Source organism: Phacochoerus africanus, chromosome 6 (assembly GCF_016906955.1).
Source record: "Phacochoerus africanus isolate WHEZ1 chromosome 6, ROS_Pafr_v1, whole genome shotgun sequence".
NCBI classification, from domain to species: domain Eukaryota; kingdom Metazoa; phylum Chordata; class Mammalia; order Artiodactyla; family Suidae; genus Phacochoerus; species Phacochoerus africanus.
The window spans coordinates 92819942-92839392 of NC_062549.1; the positions used below are offsets into that span (position 1 = coordinate 92819942).

General features: G+C 40.3%; 1 protein-coding gene across 3 annotated transcripts in view; it reads left to right on the forward strand.

Annotated features, from left to right (window-relative positions):
• Positions 1 to 8919, forward strand: part of FCRL4 (Fc receptor like 4) — a 25300-nt gene extending 16381 nt beyond the window's left edge. For all 3 annotated transcript variants that reach the window (XM_047784236.1, XM_047784235.1, XM_047784234.1), the window contains exons 7-13: positions 254 to 367; positions 820 to 930; positions 1552 to 1579; positions 2560 to 2642; positions 2802 to 2867; positions 7283 to 7314; positions 7414 to 8919. In XM_047784236.1, coding sequence (XP_047640192.1) covers positions 254 to 367; positions 820 to 930; positions 1552 to 1579; positions 2560 to 2642; positions 2802 to 2867; positions 7283 to 7314; positions 7414 to 7530 — 551 coding nt within the window. In that variant the 3' untranslated portion in view covers positions 7531 to 8919. The remainder of the gene's footprint in view (positions 1 to 253; positions 368 to 819; positions 931 to 1551; positions 1580 to 2559; positions 2643 to 2801; positions 2868 to 7282; positions 7315 to 7413) is intronic.
• The last annotated feature ends 10532 nt before the right edge of the window (positions 8920 to 19451 follow it).

Below are 19451 nucleotides of genomic sequence, written 5' to 3' on the forward strand. Positions count from 1 at the left end.
CCTTCAACCACTTCACAGTGAGTCACTTCCTGTCACATTCAGGCTCTGTGCTGCCCATACATAGAAACCAGCTTCCTGTGTCACATCAGCCCTGATATAGTCCTCAACAGCCCCCATGAGTCCTAGCTTTTAGATTCCTCCCTCTCCCAGGGATCAGGACACCAGCCAGGCTGAGGAAAGTTTCCAGGGATTCCTGGCAATTCCAGGCCCTAGACCCCACTCCCTGAGGCTGATACAGGCTTTTCCCCTCCAGGTATGCCAGGGAACAGAAGAGGCCTCATGGCTGCGGGTGCCACTGGGGGGACACTCAGCTTTCTTCTTCTGGCTGTGGCCCTGCTGTTTTACTGCTGGCACCAGAGGAAACCAGGTTTGTGTTCTCTCTTACCTTTGCCAGAGTCCACGCCCTATCTCTGCCTTAGACACCCCAGCTTATCGCAGCCTTGGTAACCCCCACACCACCATTCCCCCCCTCACCACCCCAGCACTCACAGACACACTCACACCCTTTCTTCAGATGGCAGTTTCAGATTAGCAGATTTCTAATCTGGTTTAAGAAGCCTCAAGTGAAATGTAGGGAAGAAGTAAACATTTTACTTTTAACTTTAATGTTACTTTAAACATTTTACTTTTAACTTTAATGTTAAAACACTTTTTAACAGTTTCCTTGGGTAGTTTCTTTGGTTCCAACGGACTGGCCAACTGGGTACTTCAGCCCATTGTACATCCCTCGCAAGTGGACGATTAAAATAAACTGAAAGGCCCTATGAAGAAATGACTGAGAATGGGAGCTGGCTAATCTCTACCCTTCTTCTTCCTCAGAGACTTCCCTGAGTCGAAGCCTGAACCCATCATCTTGTATTCCAATGGCCGTGCTCTCCACAAGCCAGCCTGCTGGCTCCCCCTCTACCCAGGGGAGAGAATTTATCCCAGGTACCACCTGCCATGTGCTTCCAATGGCTTCTTGCCTTAGCCCAAGTCAGGCTAGCTTCAGATGCCAGAAAACCTGGTGTACAAGACAGGCACAGAAACATGTTCGCTTGAGAACAATTATCCACATCCTTCATCTCTGTTTCTTGATTTAATTCAATTCAATTTACCTCACCATGTCCTTCTGGACACTATCCGTGTGCCTTGCATTGGGCTGGATGCAGAAGCCGTGGGCCTCTAACCATCAGCTTCCTTAACAAGCCCATGTTGGAACTTGAGCTTCCTCTAGGCAAAACCACAGATGCACCTGCAAATCCACCTATAGCCCCTCACTGCTCTGAAAGAAAGACAGTTTGGTTATACGTAGTATTTTAACACAGCCTTAAACCCTTAATCAAGTCTCAAATAATTGCATATTCAATCCAGGAATGTGTAGCCAGTCCCCAGCAAATTATATGCTTTGTTCAATTCTTTTTCACATCATTTTCATGGGAATTCGAGACAGGGCCCATGCTTGAATTGATTTTTTTTCTGGTGACCTCTCTTAGGCAAGCAACTGTGTGTGAAATATTTGAGAAAGAGCTCCTCCTGCTGACCCAAATCTGCCTTTGCTTTATTTTGCAGGAGATGGTTTACTGGGACACACAACCAGGTGAGGTTGTAAGAATAAAAGATACAGAATTGCAGGGCTGCAGAATTAGGCCAAGTGATTTCTCTATGTCCCTGTGGTTAGTTGCTCCCACTTTCTCATTCCTTGAAATGGCCACAATCACAGCTTCCCAGGAGCTTTCTAATAGTTTGTGTAATGGATTTTACGTGTGTTTAGGTTAGTTCTTATTTGATATTGATCCCTTCATCTAAATGGATGCCGCCAAAGGTTATAGATTTTCTATGTTGGCACAGAATATTTATGGCACAGGTAGTGCTATAGTTAGATAATGTATTACTATAACTATGTATAAAATGACTATTGGTTCTAGACTTTCCAGAGGTGCCTCAATTTGTAATAATCTTCTTTTTGCCTCCATGTGCTCATATACTCATCGGATTTTATGTTTTTTAATTTGGTTTGGAAAATATGGTCTTCCTCTTCTGCCTGTGGCAGTGTTTCAGCCTTAGGTTACAGTCTGGAACTAGGAGCATGGATTATGTCTAATGCCTTCTTGAATGGTCCAGACAGAATGATGTGAAGTCACTACTCCTGATGAGGAGGCTTGATTATTTATTTATTTATTTATTTATTTATTTATTTATTTTGTCTTTTTAGGGCCACAACCGGGACATATGGAGGTTCCCAGGCTAGGGGTCAAATCAGAGCTGTTGCTGCCAGCCTACACCACAGCTCACGGCAACACTGGATCCTTAACCCACTGAGTGAGGCCAGGGATTGAACCTGCGTCCTCATGGATGCCTGTCAGATTTGTTTCCTCTGAGCCATGATGGGAACCCCAGGCTGGATTTTTTAACCAATTGCCAGTGACCATTCTATCCAAGATTTGATTGTTTCTATCATGTCAGAGATTCTTCTGGCTTTGTTCAGCTGACATCGCCCCATCCTTTTCTGTCTGTCTGTCCAATTCTCACACACATTATAATGTTTCAAGGATAAACATGTGTTTCTCTGTCTCACAGGAGCCCCCTTACTCTGGGCCCAGGGGAGCCTCCCCCTCCCAAATGTCCTGCCTCGGTGGAGCTTCAACAGTTGTACAGCAATGGTGAGGAGTCCCTGGGAGGAATCTGCTCTTGGCTTAAGCCAGGGAAAGATAATGGCTTTTGAGGCCTGGCAAAGGCCTCTGGTCTCCTAGTATCCCAAACTGGACAGTCACAATAAACATTCATGGTTAAGAAAATATTGCTTTTTTTTTCCTTCCCAGTGCATCTCAAAGAAGGAGACTTGGTATATTCTGAGATCCAGATTATTCAGCCAGGAGAGGGGCAAGGTAAGTCATTGGGCAGAGATGTTGGCCGCAAGCTATATTCATTCATTCAACACCTATTTATTGAGCACCTCCTGTGTGATAGGTACTGTTTTATTCATTTTATTTTATTTTATTTTTTTACCATGATACACTCAGAATGGCCAGATTTATTGTTTTTTTTTTTAATTTATTTTTATTTTTTTCCACCGTACAACATGGGAACCAAGTTACACTTACATGTAGACATATTTTTCCACCATTTGTTCTGTTGCGATATAATTATCTAGACATAGTTCCCAATGCTACTCAGCAGGATCTCATTGTAAATCCATTCCAAGAGCAATAATTTGCATCCGACAACCCCAAGCTCCCGACCCCTCCCAATCCCTTCCTCTCCCCCCGGGCAGCCACAAGTCTATTCTCCAAGTCCATGATAGTACTGTTTTAAATATAGGGAGTCTGTTAGTGAACAAAGCAGATAAAAATTGCTGCAGTGTGGTGCTAGATTCGAAAGAGAGAAGACAGACACCGAAAAATACATAATATGTCTTTGCTGATGATCAAAACAAAACAAAATTTAAACATCCTTCTAATAGATATTGTAATCACGAAGGAGTATGTACAGAGGTTGCCTGTAAGTAATGAATGAATGATTACAAAGCACCCACTATGTGATAAGAATATGTACATTATAGGGAGTTTCTGTTGTGGCTCAGCAGGTCAAGAACACCACTAGCATCTGTGAGGATGAGGGTTTGATCCCTGGCCCCGCTTACTGTTAAGGATCCAGCATTGCCATGAGCTATGGTGTAGATTGCAGATGCAGCTCAGATCTTGTGTTGCTGTGGCTGTGGTGTAAGCTGGCAGCTGCAGCTCCGATTTGACCCCTGCCTGGGAACCTCCATATGCTGCAGGTGTGGCCCTAAAAAAAGCAAAAAAAATATATATATATATATATACCCATGATAGCATATATACTTATACATATGGATGCATGTGTTTAGTTAATCCACATAATAACCCTATGCAACCAATGTACTGACCATCAAGACTCATGACTTAATTACAAAAACTTTGTCTCTCACCACCTCTTTAAACTTTCTTCTGTGGAAGATCTTTCCAGGCACTCAGAATAAAAATTCTGGCAGCCACAGGTTTTTCAACATATTCTCTGTTCTCTTAGATAATAGACATGTGGATTCCTTAGGTCATAGAATCAATTTAGTAAGTAGAACACCTAGTTCGAAGATGTTAATCAAAACTTTCCCCTCTCCTAATTCAGACAAATTTGAGAAGAGAAGCTGGCAATGGAAGGGATGTGGGGGAGAATGGAGCAAAGTTGGTTTCTTCTCTATTTCTTTGGTTGGCTTCCCCTAACTAGCCTGGAAATTTCTGGGGAAAGGACTTACTCCAACTGGTATTTTGGAAGCTGGCTTCTGCCTCCCCTGGGATGGCAGATACAAAAGCAGGAGTTCCCCCCTCTAAAGTACATGTGTGATCTCTTGAGGTTTTCCCTCTTTCCTTAAATTCCTTTGTCCCAGCTGATGCATTTCTAACTCCTTCACTGGCCTCCCCTCCAGTCAATCACATCCAGCCTCCTGCTGCTGGAGTCCCTTGGTACCCACAGACCCTACCAGACTCCTTCTTGTTCTGCCTCTGACATGGACCTGGGGGACACCTGGGAATCTCAGGTCCTTGCTAGCCCAGCAGCACTCTTCTCATCCCACCACCAGTTATGAGTCAGAACTCTCAACCCTCTAGATAGGTGGTGTCGAAATATTCTTTTCATTGTCATATACAGTAAGAAATACAAATTGTACTGCAAACCTGTGTGAACATGCTCACACACACACACACACATATATAACTGAACCAAAAGTTTTGAGACACTACTTAATTATGCACCCTGTTTTCTACTCAAAACTATTGTTTTAATCAGCTTTATTGAGGTATAATCTACATGCGCTATAATTCACTACATTTAAATGTACAGATCAAATTATTGCAATGAATGTAAGCAGTCAGAGAAATACCAAACGTTTTCAACACCCCAGAAAATCCTTTCATACTCCTTTGCAGTTAATCTCCCCCCAGCTCCACCCCTGGCAGCCACTGATCTGCCTTCTGTCCTATAGTTTTGCTTTCCTACAATTTCATATAAATGGAATCGTATATAATCTAACCTTTTGTCTGGCTTCTTTCACTAACACAATGTTTTGCAGTTCATTCATATTCTAGCATTATAAGTAGTTCATTACCTTTTTTCTGACATGTAAAAAGCTATAAATATTTAACATATACAATACATGAGTTTGGATATAAATTTACACCAGTGAAACCATCACCACCTTAAGGCCATAGACATTTACATCATCTCCCAAAGTTTCCTTCCACTTATTATTATTATACAACATAAAATTTACTTCTTAACAAATTTTAAGTATATAATTAGTTATAGGCCCTATGTAGATCTCCAAAATTTATTTATCCTTCATAACTCAAGCTTTGGTAACTTTTGACCATTAGCTCTAGTCGCCTTTCCCCCAATCCCAATTTTACTCTCTTCTTTTATGAGTTTGAGAACATAAAATATTTGTCTTTCTGTGTCTGGCTTATTTTTCTTAGCATAACATTGCCCAGGTCCAACCATGTCATCAAAAATCATAGGATTTCCTTCTTTTTTAAAGGTGGAACAGTATTCCATTGTGTGTGTGTGATTTTTTATTTATTAATTCATCCATCATTAAACATTTAAGTAGTTTCCATGACTTGGTATTGTGTATGAATAGTATATGAATAGTGCTGTGATCTTTCCAGATCCATATTTCAATTCCTTTTGATATATATTTAGAAAGTGGGGTTGCTGGATCACATCATCATTTCATTTTTAATTTTTAAAGAAACCTCCCTACAGTTTTCCATTGTGACACTACCAATTTATACTCCCACCAGCAATGCACCAGAATTCCCTTTTCTCCATATCCTCGCCAGCAACTTGTTATCTTTTGTCTTTTTACTGATAGCCATCCTAACATGCGTCAGGCAATATCTCCTTGTGGCTTTGATTTGCACTATCTGATGATCCCTGACGCTGAGCACCTTTTCAATAACTGTTGGCCACTGGTATGTCTACTTTAAAGAAGTATTTATTCAGATCTTTTGCCCATTTTTAAATTGGGTTATTATCATTGTTATTTTAGCTATTAAGTTGTATGATTTCCTTATATACTTTGCATATGAACCCCTTATCTGATATGTGGTTTGTAAGAATTTTATCCCATTTTGTAAGTTGCCTTTTCTACAAATAGCACCTCTCCAATATCTTTGTGCCTAGTAGGAAGTTCACTTGTAACCTGTAGCAGAAAGTTAAGGACTTTTGCAAGGTCACAAACCCAGTAAAAGACTAAGTCTTCCATTTTGCTATAATATTTGCTGCTTATAGTGCCTATTGCTATATTTGAATAACATGTATCTTCTGAACACCTGCTTTGTCTGTCACTTTGATTTTTCAGCCATCCTTGCTAATCAGGACCTTTTGAATGATAGAACAGCCACCAATTCGATTGGGTTAATTGGGTACATCTTAAAGAGTCACCTTGATCAGTTGCTGCTCTTCACATTGTCCTTGACATATTTGTCAAAATACCATTTAAGCTGAGCACACTGTTGACAGACTAGTTATATTTTAGGCACTTTATATATTGATGCAGAATTTCTTCACCAGTGCCTCAGTGTTGCATGAAGCCCCTGAAATTGTATGCAGAGTTCCATGCATGTGACTATTGTTTGGGGGGAAGAGTACATAGTTTCTATCAGGTCATTAAAAAGATCTGTAACCCAAAAATATTGGTAGTAAAAATATGATAAAAAGATAGAAATCTTGGGTGTCCCAGGATGTATCCCTTTTCTTTTTTCAGGCTCTATCTCTTCATAAAATTATTATACAACTCTCATAATTCCACCTTGTTCTCTGAAATTCTTAATTTCTAATATGCAAGATGTGACAAATCACACCTGCTGAAATTTTCTCTCACTGTGGCTCTGTCTCTAAGAAACTTTCGCAATAAAGTCGAGAAATAGAACATGCTAATGTAAGAGAGTTTTTCTTACAAGGCAGTTAAGAGAGGCAAGAACTGAAACTAAGAAAGAAATTCTCTCTTAACATCTGGTCAAGGAGAGGCGTGAGGTTTCTTGGGGTGGTGTTGACAGAGGAGTTGACAGATCATTGGAGCTTGAAAAGAACTTGCAGAGGATTGGGATAAGACATGGTAAAACAAATTTACATCTTGTAGGACATGTTGGAAGTCAGGATGGGGAAAACATGGCAATCAGTGGATGGGACCCAGGGGCTCTCAGACTCTGGGGAATAAGCTAGAAGGCTGGGCTCTGAGTGAATCAAAATACTCATGGCTCAATGGTTTTCTTTTCCTCTACAGCTAATACCTCCAGAACATTTCTAGAGGATCAGGTAAGTTTCATTTCCTGACTGATTCATCTCCCATTACTACCGATAGCCCCATATTCCCTCTCGCTTTTCAGTTCTTATTCTACCTTCTTTTCTCCCCAGCATGCCTTGATTGTCTACTCTGAGGTGAAGACACAGCCCCAAGATGATGTGGCTGGAAAGATCAGCTCTAAAGAGGAAGATGCCATGGAACGTTATGAGAATGTCCTACTCCTGTGACTCATCCCTGATCCAAACACCTGTGCAGTCCTCAAGGTCTCTGGAGTGATTGGCCGGTTCCAACTTTCCCGTCCTTCCTGGCCATGTGCGTTCAGTTCCAGGGCTTCTGATTCATCTACTCTGAGGTGGTGAAGGCTCTTCAGAGACTTCGCTGAAATGACCAAGATCCACAGTAAAGAGAAAAGCCTGTGTACTTGCTATAAGCCTAACTTCCTATGTTTCCCTGGGGTCTGATTCAGGGAAAAAGGAATAAGGAAGGAGAAGGATTGCTGTGGAACAACAGAAGCCCACATTTTGGTGAACTGGGATTTGTACCTAGACAGAAGAGCTTGAGTGACTCAGGTTTGTTTAATACATCTTCAATAATTCTCCCACTGGGGAATTATCTGCATCAATAGGTTTCACTATGAGTGGCTGCACCCGTACTTCACAGACGATGCACAGTCCTGCTTACACTGGTTACACCACCAGGATTCAGTTGCAGACAAAAGAATCCATTCCAAATGGCTTACAGATAAAGGAATTTAAAAGTTTATATTAACTACTTTGAAAAAAAAATCATTACAAGTGCTAGAGAAGCAGGCTCTAGGCTGAACTTCCAAAAGTCAAATCTAATTATATTAATATTATTAGGGATAAAGACTTCTAAATCAGAGAGAATTTTTTTTAAATATGTACAATTAAATATAAAATTTAAAAAATAAGTAACAACCCTGAAAACAACTGTAAAATTAAAAATTAAGTAACAACCCCCCAAACCTATATTTGAATTAGAGATATCAGTATAAACTGATAGCAAACCCTGCCTTTTCAAAAAAGTTATTTATTTCCTAGGTCTGTCCACTGGAAAGGTCTAGAAATGATTAGAACCCAATATCAAGCAGCACCCTTTTCACACGTTATAATTTAATTTCCTGCTCAAAGGATATAGAGCTATCTTTCTTATAGGAGCAGTAACTTTGAGTTATCAAATAGGTAGTGTTAAGCTAATTCTTCCAATAAATGAAGAAAGACTGAAAAAGATAGAAAATGACTATTTTGTGTGAATGTTTCATGCTACACGTACTGATTAAGTTAAAAAAAAAAAAGATAGAAACGGCCTAACCTTATTGCCATCTGATGGCAGTATTCGATACCACCTACAAAGTATTTGTGCCTGAAATGTCACAACTGCATCCCCTCGAATCTCTAGATCTAACCACCAGTTTATATGAAATATACTCGACAGAGGACTATGTTAAACAGCACCATGGAATTGCACTCAGAAAAATCTAAACTACAGAAACATCCTACAGGATAAATGATCTGGCTTCTTCAACAAAGAAATGACAGAAGAAGGAAGGAAGGAAAGAAAAAAGGAAGGAGAGTTCCCATTGTGGCTCAGTGGAGACAAACTCAGCTAGTATCCATGAGGATGTGAGTTTGATCCCTAGCCTCACTCAGTGGGTTAAGGATCCAGGATTGCCAGCAGCTGTGGTGTAGGTTGCAGTTGCATCTCAGATCTGGCATGACTGTGGCTGTGGTGTAGGCCAGCAGCTGCAGCTCCAGTTCGACCCTTAGCCTGGGAACTTCCATATGCTGCAGGTGCAGCCAAAAAAAAAAAAAAAAGGAAGGAAGGGAAGAAAAAACGTGAGAGGGAAGACCTATAAATTAAATAAGACTGGATACATGTCAGTCAAAAGTAATGAGTAGGTCTTGACCCAAACAAATGAAGTTAGAAAGAAATTACTTATGAAATACTAAAGGAAATTTGTACGTAAGTATGAAGAAATGATGTTTAGATATGTTTGAAGATGGTATTATTGTGGTTATGTTTTTATTTTAAAGCTCTTTTACTTCATACTGAAGTATTTGTAGACTAAATATTATGATTTTGATTGAAATAATCCAATAAGAGGAAGGTGCGTAGGAAGTGGGTAGTGGTGCAGCTGAAACAAGATTGGTTACAGGTGTGCCATTTCTGAAGCTGGGTGATAGGTGCATCGTGGGAGGAAGGAGGGCTTATACTAGCCTATGCTTTTCTATGTTTTAAATTGCCATAATAAAAAGTTAAAATATCTATATCCAGAATGGCAACTCACTTCATCACCTCCTTCACTGTTTCTGCCCTTTGTCTACAGCACCTCTCACCTTCTTACAGCAGTGGTTCCTGTCTCCCTCTTTGCCTCTTCCCTCCTTACAGACCATTCCCAGCACTATGGTCATTGTGCTCAAAACCTTGCAATGAATTCCCACCTTCCTTACAGTAAAAGCCAGAGTCTTTAAGTGCCCACAATGCTTAACCTGATCTTTCCTCCCATGGCCTCCCTGGCTTCCTCTCCTACTACTTTCTCCCTCATCACTTAGCTGAAGGTGGCTCTGCACACACCAGGCAAATGCCCACTTAAGTCCTTTGCACTGTCTGCTCCCTTGACTTAGACTGTTCTTCCTTCTAGCCATCAAGGCTTTGAGGTCTACCTGAATCACACATACTTAGATATTACTTTCCCCCGGCTTCAGCACTTCCAATCTCTCTTACTCTGCTTTACTTTTTTTCTCCACAGCACTTATCACTTTAAAATATACTATAAAATTTACTTATTTATTGTATATCAGCCCTTTAGAAATAAGTTAAGGGTGGCAACCTTTGTCCTTTTTGTTCATTGATACATCCCAAGCACCTAAAACTGTGCCTGGCACATTGTAGGTGCTTAATAAATACTTTGGAATATAGGAATCATCTGTTTCTTTGAGGGAAATAACCGCTTTCTGCAGAATGGAAGGGATCCATTGTAAACAATATATCAGCCCTTTAGAAATGTAACAAGCTGGCCCTTCATGGATCTGGCACTTGATCAGACTCAGGTCTCGCCTCTGTGTCTGTCAGGTTGGGCACTCACGAGTGGCCAGACTGGCCATGGTGAACAGATACCTATGTAACTGAATCCGTACTTATCCTCAGCATTTTCCACCAAGGGCACAGTCTACATGCACCCTTAGAAAAATCAGTGGGGTAGTTGCGAAAAGAGTGGACTGACCTCACTCAGAGCAAGTTATCATGTCCCTCGGATTACTGAGATCCTCTTCTGCAGCAAAACTTTTGGTGAGTATTCATCAGAGAGAGAAATACTTTCATGCTCTGAGTCCAATCAGAGAGATCCACCCATGTAACTTTTTCCCAATCTTCCAGTTTTGTTATTTTCAACCCCAGATCGTATTTCCCCTGCTCATGAATCAGAGTGAACCTCTATCTCTAGGTATCTCATCTTCCAGGCAAAGTGGATCTCTAGCTGTGCTACGAAAAATTGGTCCACTGGCAGACCTTGTCATCACAGTCCTTCAAGGACTCCTGAGAGTGGGGGCTATAGAGCTGCAATAGTCACCTTCAGCTGATGCTGGCATATTTCCACCAGGATCAGCTTTTTCCTCCTCTGTCAACTGGTCATAGGGAACTCACCACCAGGCCACAATTGTTGTTTGAGAGAGAAGTTGAAGAGCAGAGTATGAGCCCATCATTGTTTGTTCAACTTATTTGTGGCTTCAGGTACTAGATCTCCTCTAATCCCTACCATTTAGTGATGGTATGAGCTCTTGGTTAGTGGACTAGACAACTTCCAGCTAATGATGAACAGCTCAGATCCCTAGTGTGTCATGTTCAAGTATTCAGTGACTACCTGACCTACCTAGGAAGATTTCTCAAAAAGATGGCAATTACTTGAAGAAGGCATAAGTTTGCTCCAGAATGCTGGGGTCACTGTCTGTGATTCTCCTTCTAAGGCTTGCTACAGCATCCACACAACATACTGATTAGCCTCAGAACTTTTGGATCCTTTGGGTGTGCTGAGTCACAAAAACCAAAGACAGAACTGATTAAACTTTAGCCTAGAGCAACTGAAGACCTCTTCTTTACCTAGGGCCCCTCTCAAAGGTAACAGCTTTATGAGTTATTCAGTTATTAAGTCAGAATAGGGCAACCAAATGTGATATATGTAGCTTCTATCCAGAGGTCTGGTTGGGCTTCTTTCTTAATGAATGGAGCTATAACTAATCTTACTTTGAGATGACTATCTCAGTATTTTGCAGAGGGCCAATAACATGGTAAAAGCCAGGAAAGGCATGATTACATGTTAAGAGAATTTTTAAAGTTTATGAATTTATAATCACAAAAACCTAGATATTTGGCTAAGGAGAGTAGACCAGGAAGGAAGGAGGATAATTTTGTTTGGGGCTAAGTTAATTGATATATTTTCACTTGATAGAGATTCTGGATTCAATGTATGGACACAAGCAGCTGGAAGTGGTCATAATTAGTTGCTCTCTCAGTAGATAAAAAATTTCCCAGCAGTGGTTTGGGCTAAATGAAATTGAGACAACAGTTGGAATAATGTAGTGGAAGAATTCAAAGATTAATATAAATGAGAGTGTTGAAGTGAATTTATCACGTATGACCCATTCACATACCCCTAAGTGTACCTCCCAAGAGGGTCTAGAGGATACCCCTTTCCAGACATAGCATTGAAAAGTACATTAGTGATAAAAGTCCAAGTATCTTTGAAAAGCATAATAGAAATAGGCAAAGATGAAGATATTGCTTCTGAAATAGGTTCCTTGATTATGATGGAGTTCAGTGTGGTTAAGTCCAAGGTAAGGCAGGTCTACTATAATAGAAAGCAAGGTCAGAATGGTAATCAGAATACTATGGCTGACAAAGACTTTGAATCCTGAGACCAAGACAGATGAGCAAGCTATATCTGTAAAACTGAAAACAAACTGGAAGTCTGGCTTGAGTTATCAGAATGTAATGGCCACCCTGTATTTTGTGCCAGTTACCCTATCAGTCAGGGTTTGGTGGCAAACAACAGGATCTATTATATACAAAGAAATATTTACGATTTACAAAAAAAGGGATTTTCCAATATAGAGTATTAAGGGAAAGGCTGGAGAATGAGGCCCTAGGTTGAGCCACCAGAACCAACTCCCAGAAGCAAACTGCCAAAGTGACCTGGCAAGAGAGGAGCCATTGCCCCCACAGCTGATTCAAGATCCCACAGGGGAGTGCCTGTAGTGGCACAGTGGTTAACGAAGCCGACTAGGAACCATGAGGTTGTGGGTTCGGTCCCTGCCCTTGCTCAGTGGGTTAAGGATCCAGTGTTGCCGTGAGCTGTGGTGTAGTTTGCAGACGTGGCTCGGATCCAGCATTGCTGTGGCTCTGGTATAGGTTAGTGGCTGCAGCTCCGATTCAACCCCTAGCCTGGGAACCTCCATATACCGCGGGAGCGGCCCAAGAAATAGCAAAAAGACAAAAAACATCCCACAGGATCTCAGCTGTGACTGGCAAAGTTCCAAAATCCTGAAGCCACTATAATTGCTATTCAACACCACTAAATTGGAAACTGACCAGACAGTAGAGCCTTTCTTTCTGCAACTCAGAAGAATAAAATGCCCAGCTCTACCATCAGCTTTTATAAGATCCCAGAGCTGTAATTTCATTACACCAAAGCCTACCTCTAAGTCTGGTAGGTGATCTGTTTTGTGAAGGAGAAACCCTAGCGTCATCCTTCCCCTCTCTATTGAAGAAGAAGCAACAAAGAAAGCACTGATATTAGGAAAGCCATTCTTCAGGATCTGTCTTTGTAGTTCTTTTAGAATGGTGTGTGTATACTTTTTTTTTTTTTTTTTGTCTTTTTAAGGCAGCACCTGCAGCATATGGAGGTTCCCAGGCTAGGGGTTGAATTGAAGCTGTAACTGCCAGCTTACACGACAGCCACAGCAATGGGGGATCCGAGCCAGGTTTACAAACTCACCATAGCTCGTGGCAATGCCAAATCCCAACCCCCTGAGGAAGGCCAGGGATCAAACCCACATCTTCATGGATACTAGTTGGATTCATTTCCACTGCGCCACAATGGGAACTCCTGTGTGTGTGTACTTTTAAAGTAACTAGTAAAAGTCAAAGGAGGCAGGGAAGTGTATCAAAATGAATATGGGCTTTTAAATCCAAAAGCTTTCAGTTCAAGCCTTGGTGCCACTCATAAGTTCTAAGATGGAAATTACTTACATTTTCTGGGTTCAATTTCTTTCTATGTAAAGTAAAGACAATGTGCCATTGTGAGCACATTCCTACTCAAGGCTTTGGTACTTGCTCTTCCCTCTGTCTGTAATGCTTTTCCCACTGATAGCCACTACTTGTTTCCTCTCAACTTTCAGTGTTTACTCAAATGTTAAAATCTCCATAAGGTTTTTCCTTACCACCTGTTTAGGGTAGTTACACTTCCAACCCTCATTAACTCCTCTTCTTCTTGTGCTACTTCATATTTCTTCAAAGCACTTTCATAATCTGATATTCTAAATTTTTTTCTTATTTTTTATTATCTGATTACCCCAGCTATAATTTATGCCCTATGGCAACAGGACTTTTATCTGTTTTTTCGCTAATGTATCCCCAGTGCCTCTTTTAGAACCCAATACATGGTAAGCGCTTAATGAACATTTTTGAATTATGAGAATTATATAAAGCAATGAATGTAAGTGCCTGATAATATGCCTTTTGCATATAAGTATTCAATACATATTCATGATCACTATTAGTATTTAGTAAGCCACTGATATATTTTCTAGGTCAGCAAGTAGTTATTGTGCACTTAATAGACCAAACATAAAGATTCATCAGGAAAAAAAAAGTCTTTCTTTAGGAAGTTTCTGAAGTAATATTCTGGAAGAGATAGATACATAAAGAGATTCAAAGTAATATTAAATGTGCATTTAGCCCATGTGTTAGGGAAAGTAACATTAATAGTTGTAACAGATGACCCCAGAAGTTTTAGGAGATTTCCAAACAAAGTGTTACTTACTCCCAGGGTGAAGGGCAAAGCTGTGCTCCCCCTTGTCATTCAGGAACCTAGGCTGTTTACATCTGATGGTATAGCCATCTTCAGGGCTTCCCATTTCTCTGCAAAAGGAGAGAGAGTGTGGAAGGTCACCTGAGAGACTTTAGGGGCAGTCATTCCTCCCACAGTCTATTGACCAGAATTTAGCCACAATTTCACCGCCTATCTCAGGGGTAGGAAAAACAATCCAGCTGTGGTCTGGAAACAGAGGACACGAATCGGGTGAACATTCCAGCCAGTCACCACTCCACAAACCAAGGGAAATTTTCAGGGAAAATTTTCTGGAAGAGATAGAGAATTTTTAATACGTGGACCCAAGAGGATCTGATTTCAGATTTAGATCACAGTTCGTTATGACCTTAGTTAATTTACTCAAATATCTCTTTGGAGTAAAAAATGGGAATAGCAGTAGAATCTAATTCATAAACTTGCTATGAGGATTAAATGTGTGCAGTCTTAAGCATAGTGTCGAGACACAGGAAGCGTGTAATGTATATTAGCTGTCAGGAAGAAGAGGAAGGAACAGAAAAGAGGAAAAGGAAACTGAGTTGGAAAACTAGACACAGAAAGGATGGGTTAGGGAATGAGAAAAGGGCTTTAGACAGACATAGAAATTGTGCACAGGGACAAAACAGCAACATGTGTTCTTAAATGTGCAGGAAGTTCAATGTGTTTGCAGAATAAAATTCTGTTTACTGGAAAATTGTATCAGTCTGGAAGGGGTGAGATCCCAATAGGCCTTGATGCCATGAGGAGTTTTATCTTTGAATACAGGGAACTACTGATATTTTAGTCAAACAATGTGTTTCAGATTTGTCCTTCAGAGAAATCTTTCTGATGACTGCGTCAGACAACTTTATGGTGGGAAAGCCTGGTGTTAGGGAGAGTGCTTAGGTGCTATTACTGTCATCTAGGTTAGATGAGCAGAGCAGAACCACAGGTGCAGTAGAGGGGAGGGGTGCAAAACTTGTTTCATAGAAAACAGTAATTTGAAAGAACTATGTTCATTGCAGAACGATTCACAATAGCCAAGACATGAAGCAACCTAAAAGTCCATCAACAGAGGGATGGATACAGGAGATATGGTATATATATATATATATATATATAATGGAATACTACTCAGCCATTAAAAGAATGAAATAATGCTATCTGCAGCAACATGGATGGGCCTAGAAATTATCAAACCAGTGAAGTAGGTCAGACAAAGAAAGATAAGTGTCATATGAAATCACTAATATGTGGAATCTAACAAAAATTGTGCAAAAGAATTTAGAAAACAGAAACAGATTCAAAGATTTTTTTATAATGATTTTTATTTTTTTCCCATCATAGCTGGTTAGATTCAAGATTTTGTAAACAAATTCATGGTTACCGAAGGGGAAATGTGGGGCAGAAGGACTAAATTAGGAGGTTGGGATTAACATATATGCACTACTGCATATAAAATAGGTAACACGGACCTATTGTATAGCACAATGTAATCTAGTCAATACTGTGTAATAACCTACATGGAAAAGTTATCTGAAAAAGAATGGATATACGTATAACTGATGCACTTTGGTGCATACCTGAGATGAACACAACTTTCTAAATCAACTATACTCCAATAAAATTTATTTCTTTTAAAAAGCCAATGAGGGACTGTTGGCCATGAAAATAAATATAATTAACCCATCTGGAAAAAACCTTCACCCTTGTTACAGAAGGTTTCTGCTTGATCAGACCAACTAGAGTAACAGGCAAATAAATTAAGAGAGATTTAAAAAAATAAAAACAAAGACTTCTTTCATAGGAAGCTCAGTAAAAGTAGGCGACTGATTGGAGGTGAAGAAAGACATGTGGAGCATCTCCCAGGAATTTGGCTTGGCAACTAGGGGAACAATTGTTGCCAAAAATGGAGACAGACTCAAGCATAACTCAAAAACCCCTGGGCATAACCGCAGTCTCACCCATTTCCTCTCAGCACTGCATTTTATGTGCTAGGATTTAATTTCCCAAATTTGCCCATCAAAAAAAAAAAAAAAAACAACTGTAGAAACACTGAGAGTCACATCAGTTTTTTCTCACCCTGGCCAATCACCTTGCAGCCTAAACTTTTTTTTTTTTTTTAAGAATTTTGAGTACTTTTGACAATTCTTTGCCTTCACCCTTGAGTCAAGTTAGAAAGTTTACTTAGGTCATCTCTCTGATACTTGCAGCTTGTCTATTAGATGATTCTACTGTGCAAGCCCTCAGCCTTCAGTTCACATTGGGTCCATCCCAGTTTCTTGCTGATTCTACTTAATAAAAATCTCTCAAGCTGAGCATCAACTTGAGATGAGATGTAACAACTGCCCCCAGGTGAATGTCAGTTCAAGAGTCTCAGAAAGAGGAACCCTAAGATAAATATATCATTTACGTTTATGCAAAAGTGTGTTGGGTCTTCGGACTTCCCAGAGGCATGGAAAAATAACACCTCAAAAATTTACATAAGCTGGAGGGGCAAGGGGAAAGCCTCAAATCAGTTGGCTTCTATTATTTTCTGGTTAAAAAAAATGAGAGTTGTCATTACGAAAGGTAGTCAACTCATCTGCACAGGGCCTCCTTCCCTGAGAGCACAAGAAGCCCAAGTTCTGCCCAGGAAGCTGTTCAGGACCACGAGGAAGAGAAGAGCGTTAGACACCGGATGCTACATAACTTCCGAGGCCCAGTGAAAAATGAAAATGCAAGACCCCTTGTTCAAAAACCAAGGGGGGAAAAAGTGCTATTAAAGGTACTAAAATATAAAGCTCTTTTTCCTTTTTCCATGGCCTCTGCCTTTTCTTGTCATGATGGTTTTTTTTAACTTGCTATTTAAGGTCGTTACAAGAAGGGAAGAAACAAAATTTTAAATAATTAGCATGAATTTTATGGTACAGCTTTATATTTTGCAATGTCTGCTTTACCTACGAATCTGAGAGTATTACACTCATGGGTAGGACCACTGAAATTAGACAATTTGTGTTTCATAGTTCATCCATGCATATGCATTTTGTTCTTATGAGAACAGTGGAAATTCTTCAAAAAAAAAAACCTCTCAACTTTAAAAATGTCACATCTTAATATGAGTACCTTGTGCCCACACTTTCTACCTTTGGATTATTGAAAAGTGAGGAAAGACTGTAATATAAAGGTTATCTTTTTGTTGTTTTCGTTGTCTTTTTAGGACTGCACTCACAGCATATGGAGGTTCCCAGGCTAGGGGTTGAATTGGAGCAGCAGCTGCCAGCCTACACCACAGCCATGTGTGATCCATGCTGCATTTATGACCTACACCACAGCTCACAGAAATGCTGGCTCCTTAACCCACTGAGTGAAGCTGGGGATCGAACCTGCATCCTCATGGATACTAGTCAGATTCATTTCCACTGAGCCACGACGGGAACTCCAAGTTTGTCTTATTTTTTCCTTTTCCTTTTATGTTATTTTCGGTGCACATTATTACCTAATACAGGGAAGTACCATAAGAAAGGTTGTAATGGGTTTTCTTGGTTGTTCAAGTTTCTTAGAACATGATTGCCTTCTTACTATGTGAATCAAGTTCTGGTCCAAATGGAAAGTGTGGCTTCCCTGGGCTGTGAGTCATTGATGGAATATGCTTGCTTTGTCCTCACTTTAAGTGACGCTGAGCTCACATGTATTGTGGATCCACCTGGAATCTGGTGTTCATGGGTTATCTGAATGCTGTTTGCATTTGGGCAGCAAGGAAGGTGGACACACATGTTGCAAGTATCTTCTCTGCTCATGCGTTGATGCCATTGTCCCATCAGACTTCATTTACAAAACACAAATTCAAAGATAAAATTAGTAGAACTTTCAAGATGGCAACAGAAGAACATTAGACCAAACTAAGGGCCTTTACAAGTGTGGGGCCCTGTGTGACTGCACAGGTTATATGCTCATGAAACCAGATGTAGTTCTGATGCACTTAGCAAGTCGTAAGTGGCTAGTCAGAGGCTTCTCCAAAGGAGAGCTGAACTTCTAGGATCCAATAGGCCCCAAACAAATTCGAACTCTCTTTTTTTAAATTCTCTGTAACTATTTGAACCCATCATTGGAATTTGTTATTATGCTAGTGCTGGATTGGCAACTGGATCTGAAGCCCAGGGCTGAGGGCAGCCTTGGTGAAAAAGTTACCATGTGAATGGAAAAAAGAGCTAAGTTGAGGGCAGCAGGATTATAAATTTCATAACTGCCACTTATGAGACATCTACTATATGCTTGTGATATATTCTTTACAAGCATCTTATTTAATCCTGACAACAACTAGAAGGAAGGTATAGTTAATATCTGTTTTATCAATGAGAAAACTGGGTCTCAAAATCTTGCATAGTTTGCTCAAAGTCACCCAGCTGGTAACTGACAGAGCTAAGATTCAGTTTCATGTCTATCCAATTCAAATACCCATGTTCCTCCCACACAACAAGCTTCTTCCCTGGACAATGATCAGAGTCTGAATAGATGAAACAGATGGTGTATTGAGATGGCCAAGTTGGAAGAGAACTACAGAGAGGAGAAGGGTCTTTGTGCAGAGATTTTAGGTGAAATTCACCTTGGCAGGTCCAGCATGTATCCTAAGATGGGGAGAGATTTGCTTGACAAACCCAGTGATGGGTGCCTGCTTCAATTAATTTTTTGTAAATATCACTAGGCTGGTAAATTAATAAGAAACAAAAATCAATATGAAATGATGAATAGAGGGTATTCAGAGGTTGAATTAGGTGGAGGAAATGGACACAGATTGGAGAACTAGAAATGTTATCAAATTGGGGTTGCTGCTCGCTGCTTACAAAATCAAATTCACAAATGTTGATACAAAGGAAAGTTGACTTTAATCAGTGCGGGCAGTCTGGGGAGATGGGGGACTCAGTGTGCCCCCAAAACAACTTCCAAAGATTCTGCTTGGCCATGAAGGATTTAAAGGGAAGGAGGGAAGTAATATAAGTTAATCATTGAGAAGATATCAGAGTCATAGCCATCCCCACCACCCACACTGTGTGTGGGCTCCTTGACTTCTTGTGATCTGCCTCTAGA